This window comes from Coregonus lavaretus (genome assembly GCF_964263955.1).
Source record: "Coregonus lavaretus genome assembly, chromosome: 1".
Taxonomy (NCBI): Eukaryota; Metazoa; Chordata; class Actinopteri; order Salmoniformes; family Salmonidae; genus Coregonus; species Coregonus lavaretus.
This window is the reverse complement of record NC_139988.1, coordinates 28,437,058-28,447,631: the sequence shown is the minus strand read 5'-3', so window position 1 is coordinate 28,447,631 and position 10,574 is coordinate 28,437,058. Positions and strand designations below refer to the sequence as shown.

Genomic DNA, 10,574 nt, shown 5'->3' with positions numbered 1-10,574 from the left:
ACTGAATCACGATTGACTTAACTTAGTTACACATTTCAAATATGGACAGATCTTGATAAGAAATGGCCATACCAGACAATTCTATTTTAAAGACAGTTGTATTTAATCGACTGCATGAATTGGAAACAAATCAAATAATAAGAGTACAGTACACCAACATAAGTTTTCCATTCATACATAAATTGCCACAGTAGAGTTGCTGTGGTAAACAACGAAATACTTTATTTCAGTTGTACAGAATGATTGTCATATAGTCTGGTCAAAAAGTAGGACTAAGTTGTTCCAATGATAATACCCACCAGAGGGCGAATATACAATACCAGTCAAAAGTTTGGACACACCTACTCATTCAAGGGTTTTTCTTTATTTTTACTATTTTCTACATTGTAGAATAATAGTGAAGACATCAAAACTATGAAATAACACATATGGAATCATGTAGGAACCAAAATGAAAATATATTATATATTTGAGATTCTTCAAAGTAGACATCCTTTACCTTGATGACAGCTTTGCACACTCTTGGCATTCTCTCAACCAGCTTCATGAGGTAGTCACCTGGAATGCATTTCAATTAACAGCTGTGCCTTGTTAAAAGTTAATTTGAGGAACTTAATGCGTTTGAGCCAATCAGTTGTGTTGTGACAAGGTAGGGTTGGTATACAGAAGATAGCTTTATTTGGTATTTGGTCGAATTGCTGCAAAGAAATCACTACTAAAGGACACCAATAAGAAGAAGAGACTTGCTTGGGCCAAGAAACACGATCAATGGACGTTAGACCAGTGGAAATCTGTCCTTTGGTCTGATGAGTTTAACACTTTTTTGCTTACTACATGATTCCATATGTGTTATTTCATAGTTTTGATGTCTTCACTATTATTCTACAATGTAGGCAAATAGTAAAAATAAAGAAAAACCCTTGAATGAGTAGGTGTGTCCAAACTTTTGACTGGTACTGTATCTTCAAAGACTTCCGGAATCGGAAGGGAATATGCAAAAAATTCAGAATTATCCAACCAGGATTTCCAGAAAACTTTGGAATTAAGGTTGTGATTCTGTCTACAGGTGATGATGTTCCTCTGGGTGTTCATATTCCTCCCTGTCCTCTCTGCGGCCCAACGGTCAGAGCCCATGTTCTCAGCGGTCACAGAGACCATGCTTCCTCCGGACTATGACAACAACCCCACCCAGCTCAACTACGGAGTGGCTGTCACCGACGTAGACAACGATGGAGACCTGGAGATGTTTGTAGCCGGGTGAGTGAGTGACATGGTCATCAGAACTAATCAGAACTAGTCCTAATTGGTCAGAACCAGTCAGAATGTGTCAGAACCTGTGACATAGGAAACAGTGGATGATCTGGATATGTTCAGAGCCGGGTGAGTAAGTTAGAAGGCCTCAGAACCAGTCAAAATAACTTAGAAGAACCAGTCTGGAGATGTTCATAGCCGGGTGAGTAAGTTAGAAGGTCTCAGAACAGTTAAAAGACCTTAGAAGAACCTGTCAAAACCAGTCAGTGGTTTTGAGTGAGTGATCTAGAAATGTTAGTGAGGAAATAACATAGGATGATCTGGAGATGTCCATAGCCGGTTAAGTGAGTGAGTCAGACGACGAGGCCCTCAAAATCAGTCAGAACTAGTCAGAAGTAGTTAGAACCAGGCAGAACTAGTCACTAGTATCCAAATGTGATCTTTAAAATCAAATCAAATCAAATCAAATTGTATTGGTCACATGCGCCGAATACAACAGGTGTAGACATTACAGTGAAATGCTTACTTACAGCCCTTAACCAACAGTGCATTTATTTTTAACAAAAAAAGTAAAAATAAAACAACAACAAAAAAAGTGTTGAGAAAAAAAAGAGCAGAAGTAAAATAAAGTGACAGTAGGGAGGCTATATATACAGGGGGGTACCGTTGCAGAGTCAATGTGCGTGGGCACCGGCTAGTTGAGGTAGTTGAGGTAATATGTACATGTGGGTAGAGTTAAAGTGACTATGCATAAATAATTAACAGAGTAGCAGCAGCGTAAAAAGGATGGGGTGGGGGGCAGTGCAAATAGTCCGGGTAGCCATGATTAGCTGTTCAGGAGTCTTATGGCTTGGGGGTAGAAGCTGTTGAGAAGTCTTTTGGACCTAGACTTGGCACTCCGGTACCGCTTGCCGTGCGGTAGCAGAGAGAACAGTCTATGACTAGGGTGGCTGGAGTCTTTGACAATTTTGAGGGCCTTCCTCTGACACCGCCTGGTATAGAGGTCCTGGATGGCAGGAAGCTTGGCCCCAGTGATGTACTGGGCCGTACGCACTACCCTCTGTAGTGCCTTGCGGTCGGAGGCCAAGCAGTTGCCATACCAGGCGGTGATGCAACCAGTCAGGATGCTCTCGATGGTGCAGCTGTATAATTTTTTGAGGATCTGAGGATCTTTACTGAGATAAACTGACAAAGATCATATTAGTCATAACCAGAGCCATATACAGTATATAGAGAGTTCGGCCAGGTGTTTAGAACGACTGCCATGATAGCGCCTTTATTCTCAAAATGTTTGTGATGTAACAATACGAGAGCTCCTCCGACAATTCCCTATGAAATAACCCGCTGTAAACAAGCAAAACAGACACTTCTATTGATTAGCATTCGGGATAACGTGTATCCAAGTCTGTACTGTTGTTGTGTAAACAAATTGCATATATGCTTTCACTGGACATCTTCATAGGTTTTGAAAACGATTCGAAATAAATAAACAACAACATGGAAGCGTCAATTATTGAGAAAGTGGCAATCTCGAAACGTTCAGACAGAATCCGCATTGGCCCAACTCTCTACATATATGACTCTGGTCAAAACTGTTCGAAAACAGCCTATTCAATATGCTCTCAATTATGTTAAACCTTGTTACATTTATTACTGCTTCAAGAAAATCCACAAGGGCATGTTTTATAGAAAATTCACAGGGTGGCCAAAATGACATCAACCTTTATGTAACATTACAGAAACAAACCTAAAACAACCTCTATTTCTGTTTAAATTCACTCCTGCCTCAAGAAAATCCACCATGACATGTTTTAACAGTAAATGAAACACAAGGTGGTACTATCACAAATTATGTCTATTACAGATAATTACGTAACAAAATGCCTCCTCTGTTATACAATGTGAAATCCCATTCTGTTTCAAGAGGAAAATTGACTCGTTCTCACAGTAACAGCAGAATCAGGGAGTTTAAAGCAGAAAATCGCTTTCTTCCATTTATGGACCTAAGAGACAATTACAGTGATTCCAAGACAAGATAGTGATCTCTCCAATAACCCAAACAAGGAGGGAAAAATGGAAAGTGATCTGTCGTTCGCTGAACTTAAGGATGAGCGAAAAGTTAAAATAGGTCCTTACCTTAATGTAAGAGCAAGAGCTATCTTTACTTCACTGAACTAAACGTAGATGAAAGGGGGAAAGGGATCTGTCATTTCTGACCAAGAGGACAAGATTGAGGGTAGAAAGTGTTCTGTCGCTCACTGAGCTAAATGTACAAGAAAAGGGGGGAAGAGATCTGTCATTTTCTGAGCTAATGGAAGAGAGAGAAGAACAAAGATGAAAAAGAAAGTGTTTTAAGGATGAGAGTGTATAAGGGTGTCCAGAGGCTTCGACGAGTGGTGCTCATGAGAACAGAAAATGTTGGACAGAGCTACACTGATAGAAGGGGTTTGGTGAGACTGCAGCAGACAAGAGAGTGGAGGGAGAGGCAGAGACAGGGATGGTGAAATTAAGCACTGTCATCCCGTGTGGCATCTAGCTGAAGTTAAGTGATTGGAAGTTCAATAAGAAGTAGCCCTTTATTCTTAAAAACAAGATGATTTGGCATCAAACCCTTCATCAGGGCAGGCTGATGACCTTCACATTGTCTGAAGATCTCCTTCTCTTCTCCTTTATTCATTATCTATGTATTTTTTCTAGCTTTAACAGTTCTAATTTGGCACCAGGTGCTAATCTTTTCTAAAGGGAACATTGAGGACAAAATATAAAATAATGGTGAGAATTTTTTTTTAAATAAAAGTAAATTGTAAATTAACATAGTTTCATGTTTTAGCTTTTATTTTTTGGTGTTTTAACCTCGCTGAAAAAACCTGACCCTTTAGTAGTAAACCTGCCCCTCAGACATAAAACAATGGGGCATAGCCTACTGTATACATGTATATACAGTGAGGGAAAAAAGTATTTGATCCCCTGTTGATTTTGTATGTTTGCCCACTGACAAAGAAATGATCAGTCTATAATTTTAATGGTAGGTTTATTTGAACAGTGAGAGACAGAATAAAATAAAATAAATCAAGAAAGACGCATGTCAAAAATGTTATAAATTGATTTGCATTTTAATGAGGGAAATAAGTATTTGACCCCCTCTCAATCAGAACGATTTCTGGCTCCCAGGTGTCTTATACAGGTAACGAGCTGAGATTAGGAGCACACTCTTAAAGGGAGTGCTCCTAATCTCAGCTTGTTACCTGTATAAAAGACACCTGTCCACAGAAGCAATCAATCAATCAGATTCCAAACTCTCCACCATGGCCAAGACCAAAGAGCTCTCCAAGGATGTCAGGGACAAGATTGTAGACCTACACAAGGCTGGAATGGGCTACAAGACCATCGCCAAGCAGCTTAGTGAGAAGGTGACAACAGTTGGTGCGATTATTCGCAAATGGAAGAAACACAAAAGAACTGTAAATCTCCCTCGGCCTGGGGCTCCATGCAAGATCTCACCTTGTGGAGTTGCAATGATCATGAGAACGGTGAGGAATCAGCCCAGAACTACGCGGGAGGATCTTGTCAATGATCTCAAGGCAGCTGGGACCATAGTCACCAAGAATACAATTGGTAACACACTACGCCGTGAAGAACTGAAATCCTGCAGTGCCCACAAGGTCCCCCTGCTCAAGAAAGCACATATACAGGGCCGTCTGAAGTTTGCCAATGAACATCTGAATGATTCAGAGGAGAACTGGGTGAAAGTGTTGTGGTCAGATGAGACCACAATGGAGCTCTTTGGCATCAACTCAACTCGCTGTGTTTGGAGGAGGAGGAATGCTGCCTATGACCCCAAGAACACCATCCCCACCGTCAAACATGGAGGTGGAAACATTATGCTTTGGGGGTGTTTTTCTGCTAAGGGGACAGGACAACTTCACTGCATCAAAGGGACGATGGACGGGGCCATGTACCGTCAAATCTTAGGTGAGAACCTCCTTCCCTCAGCCAGGGCATTGAAAATGGGTCGTGGATGGGTATTTCAGCATGACAATGACCCAAAACACACAGCCAAGGCAACAAAGGAGTGACTCAAGAAGAAGCACATTAAGGTCCTGGAGTGGCCTAGCCAGTCTCCAGACCTTAATCCCATAGAAAATCTGTGGAGGGAGCTGAAGGTTCGAGTTGCCAAACGTCAGCCTCGAAACCTTAATGACTTGGAGAAGATCTGCAAAGAGGAGTGGGACAAAATCCCTCCTGAGATGTGTGCAAACCTGGTGGCAAACTACAAGAAACGTCTGACCTCTGTGATTGCCAACAAGAGTTTTGCCACCAAGTCATGTTTTGCAGAGGGGTCAAATACTTATTTCCCTAATTAAAATGCAAATCAATTTACAAAATTTTCTACATTCGTTTTTCTGGATTTTGTTGTTGTTATTCTGTCTCTCACTGTTCATATAAACCTACCATTAAAATTATAGACTGATCATGTCTTTGTCAGTGGGCAAACGTACAAAATCAGCAGGGGATCGAAAACTTTTTTCCCTCACTGTATTTGAGCAGATTATTATTCCATAGACACATATTTTTACATAGTTCAGTCTCTTGTGAAAGACAAAACATCTCAACCTCTCTCCCAAGAACCAAATCTCACGCAATGTTTGGTTCTGTGTTGCCGAGATGAGACACAGTTAAGTGTATGTCTGTGATCCGTAGAACACATCTGTAGTTAAGGTATGAGACAAGTCTTCAGTGAAGTCCTGAGGTCAGATAAGGGAATGTGCTATCTGGGACTCTTGGGATGTCCCTACCCAATTGAAGTTGACATTTTAAAATGTTTAAAGTAAGGGTCATGGTTATGGTTAAGGGTGTTAGGTTCTAAATGAACCGAGTAAAAAACTTGCGGACGATTAGTAAAGCTCAAACCAAGTTTATTCACCCAAAGGGTCAGCAGCTGAACAGATAAAAACATGTTTCCACCAGCACAAATATACCGTGGGGAGAACAAGTATTTGATACACTGCCGATTTTGCAGGTTTTCCTACTTACAAAGTATGTAGAGGTCTGTCATTTTTATCATAGGTACACTTCAACTGTGAGAGACGGAATCTAAAACAAAAATCCAGAAAATCATATTGTATGATTTTTAAGTAATTAACTTGCATTTTATTGCATATAATAAGTATTTGATCACCTACCAACCAGTAAGAATTCCGGCTCTCACAGACCTTTAAGAAGCCCTCCTGTTCTCCACTCATTACCTGTATTAACTGCACCTGTTTGAACTCGTTACCTGTATAAAAGACACCTGTCCACACACTCAATCAAACAGACTCCAACCTCTCCACAATGGCCAAGACCAGAGAGCTGTGTAAGGACATCAGGGATAAAATTGTAGACCTGCACAAGGCTGGGATGGGCTACAGGACAATAGGCAAGGAGCTTGGTGAGAAGGCAACAACTGTTGGCGCAATTATTAGAAAATGGAAGAAGTTCAAGATGACGGTCAATCACCCTCGGTCTGGGGCTCCATGCAAGATCTCACCTCGTGGGGCATCAATGATCATGAGGAAGGTAAGGGATCAGCCCAGAACTACACGGCAGGACCTGGTCAATGACCTGAAGAGAGCTGGGACCACAGTCTCAAAGAAAACCATTAGTAACACACTACGCCGTCATGGATAAAAATCCTGCAGCACACGCGAGGTCCCCCTGCTCAAGCCAGCGCATGGCCAGGCCCGTCTGAAGTTTGCCAATGACCATCTGGATGATCCAGAGGAGGAATGGGAGAAGGTCATGTGGTCTGATGAGACAAAAATAGAGCTTTTTGGTCTAAACTGCACTCGCCGTGTTTGGAGGAAGAAGAAGGATGAGTACAACCCCAAGAACACCATCCCAACCGTGAAGCATGGAGGTGGAAACATCATTCTTTGGGGATGCTTTTCTGCATAGGGGACAGGACGACTGCACCGTATTGAGGGGAGGATGGATGGGGCCATGTATCGCGAGATCTTGGCCAACAACCTCCTTCCCTCAGTAAGAGCATTGAAGATGGGTCGTGGCTGGGTCTTCCAGCATGACAACATCCCGAAACACACAGCCAGGGCAACTAAGGAGTGGCTCCGTAAGAAGCATCTCAAGGTCCTGGAGTGGCCTAGCCAGTCTCCAGACCTGAACCCAATAGAAAATCTTTGGAGGGAGCTAAAAGTCCGTATTGCCCAGCAACAGCCCCGAAACCTGAAGGATCTGGAGAAGGTCTGTATGGAGGAGTGGGCCAAAATCCCTGTTGCAGTGTGTGCAAACCTGGTCAAGACCTACAGGAAACGTATGATCTCTGTAATTGCAAACAAAGGTTTCTGTACCAAATATTAAGTTCTGCTTTTCTGATGTATCAAATACTTATGTCATGCAATAAAATGCAAATGAATAACTTAAAAATCATACAATGTGATTTTCTGGATTTTTGTTTTAGATTCCGTCTCTCACAGTTGAAGTGTACCTATGATAAAAAGTACAGACCTCTACATGCTTTGTAAGTAGGAAAATCGGCAAAATCGGCAGTGTATCAAATACTTGTTCTCCCCACTGTATATACTCCAATTTAGGTGAACTCCTCCTTCCCTCTAAACATTACATGGTTATTGCTAGGCAGGAAGTTAAGTGATGCAGGTAGTAAACTGTTCCTTCTCCCTTAATCTGACCTGACCTGACCTCGCCCCCCATTCCTCACTAAACCACATCTCTCCACCTTTATCAGTGACTGCAACCATGTGATTGCCTTTCCTTTGCTCAGTACATTCCAAGCTTAATTGCCTCCACCATATAAAATCAAATCAAATGTATTGGTCACATACAAATGGTTAGCAGATGTTATTGCGAGTGTAGTGAAATGCTTGTGGTCTAGTTCCGACAGTGCAGTAATATCTAGCAAGTAATAACTAACAGTTCCACAACTAATATCTAATACACACAAATCTAAGTAAAGGAATGGAATAAGAATATATAAATATTTGGATGAGCAATGCAATGGTCAGAGCGGCATAGGCTAAGATGCAATAGATAGTATAGAGTACAGTATATACACTGCTCAAAAAAATAAAGGGAACACTTAAACAACACATTGTAATTCCAAGTCAATCACACTTCTGTGAAATCAAACTGTCCACTTAGGAAGCAACACTGATTGACAATAAATGTCACATGTGTCAGGGTATCTGATGCGGATGTGGTGCGGAATCAAGTGCAGGACACAGGAGCTAAGTCAAACCAGTCTTTACTTGAAAAGACAAAATAACAAACGGGTCTAACCAACCCGGAGGCGAACAATACGCAACAGTGCGTAAAACACAAAACCGACTGCGCACGAAAACAACAGTGCGACGGTACACACTAGCGACTGGCAAAAAGTGAACAGCACCAACAGACAGGTGAAACCAATTACACACAACACATGACAGAAACAACGAGAACTTATAGGACACATAATCAACACTAAACATGAACAGGTGTACCAAACAGACCAAACCCAACAAACATCGAAAACAAAGAACGGTGGCAGCTAGTACTCCGGAGACGACGACCGCCGAAGCCTGCCCGAACAAGGAGGAGGAGCAGCCTCGGCCGAAACCGTGACAGTACCCCCCCCTTGACGCGCGGCTCCAGCCGTGCGCCGACCCCGGCCTCGAGGACGACCAGGAGGACGCGGAGCAGGGCGCGTGGGATGACCACGATGGAACTCAGTCAGAAGAGACGGGTCTAAGATGTCCCTCCTCGGCACCCAGCACCGCTCCTCAGGGCCGTACCCCTCCCACTCCACGAGATATTGGAGACCCCCCATCCGACGTCTCGAATCCAAGATGGACCGCACGGTGTACGCCGGTGCCCCCTCGATGTCCAATGGGGGCGGAGGAGTCTCTCTGATCTCATCTTCCTGGAGTGGACCAGCTACCACCGGCCTGAGAAGAGACACATGGAACGAGGGGTTAATACGATAGTCACTAGGCAGTTGTAATCTGTAACACACCTCGTTCAATCTTCTCAGGACTTTAAACGGCCCCACAAACCGCCGACCCAGTTTCCGGCAGGGCAGGCAGAAGGGCAGGTTTCTGGTAGAGAGCCAGACTCGATCACCAGGTGCGTACACCGGCCCCTCACTGCGGTGGAGATCGGCGCTCGCCTTCTGACGACGGATGGCCCGCTGCAGATGGACGTGTGCAGCGTTCCACGTCTCCTCCGAGCGCCGCACCCACTCATCCACCGCAGGAGCCTCGATCTGGCTCTGCTGCCATGGTGCCAGAACCGGCTGGTAACCTAACACACATTGGAAAGGGGTTAGGTTAGTTGAGGAGTGGCGTAGGGAATTCTGGGCCATTTCTGCCCAAGGACCATACCGTGCCCACTCCTCCGGCCGGCCCTGGCAGTATGATCTAAGAAACCTACCCACATCCTGGTTCACGCGTTCCACCTGCCCATTACTCTCTGGATGGTAACCCGAGGTAAGGCTCACCGAGACCCCCAAACGCTCCATAAATGCTCTCCAGACTCTGGAGGTGAACTGGGGACCTCGATCAGACACAATATCCTCGGGTACCCCGTAGTGCCGGAAAACGTGGGTGAATAGAGCTTCGGCGGTCTGTAGGGCAGTAGGAAGGCCCGGCATAGGGCGCAAACGACAGGCCTTAGAGAACCGGTCCACAACGACCAGTATAGTGGTATTCCCCTGCGAGGGGGGAAGGTCAGTGATGAAGTCCACCGAGAGGTGAGACCATGGTCGTTGTGGAACGGGCAGGGGTTGTAACTTACCCCTAGGCAGATGTCTAGGCGCCTTACACTGGGCGCACACCGAGCAGGAGGAGACATAAACCCTCACATCCCTGGCTAACGTGGGCCACCAGTACTTAGCACTAAGACAGTGCACTGTCCGGCCAATACCAGGATGTCCAGAGGAGGGTGACGTGTGAGCCCAATAAATGAGTCGATCCCGAACCTCGAGCGGAACGTACGTCCGACCCACAGGACACTGTGGAGGGCTAGGGTCGGTACGCAACGCCCGCTCGATTTCAGCATCGACCTCCCACACAACCGGTGCCACTAGACAAGACTCCGGTAGTATGGAAGTGGGCTCAACGGACCTCTCCTCTGTGTCATACCGCCGGGACAGGGCGTCTGCCTTACCGTTCTGGGACCCAGGGATGTACGTGATTTTAAATACGAACCTGGCTAGAAACATGTTCCACCGAGCCTGGCGAGGGTTCAGTCTCCTAGCTGCCCGGATGTACTCCAGGTTCCGATGGTCAGTCAAAATGAGGAAAGGGTGTTGAGCCCCCTCAAGCCAATGC

General features: G+C 44.6%; 1 protein-coding gene across 1 annotated transcript in view; it reads left to right on the top strand.

Annotated features, from left to right (window-relative positions):
- Positions 1-1,069: 1,069 nt before the first annotated feature.
- Positions 1,070-10,574, top strand: part of LOC311132954 (cartilage acidic protein 1-like) — a gene marked incomplete at both ends in the record, with an annotated part of 57,430 nt that continues 47,925 nt past the window's right edge. The window contains one exon of the mRNA XM_084166347.1: positions 1,070-1,257. Within this exon, the coding sequence (XP_084022473.1) occupies positions 1,070-1,257 (188 nt within the window). The remainder of the gene's footprint in view (positions 1,258-10,574) is intronic.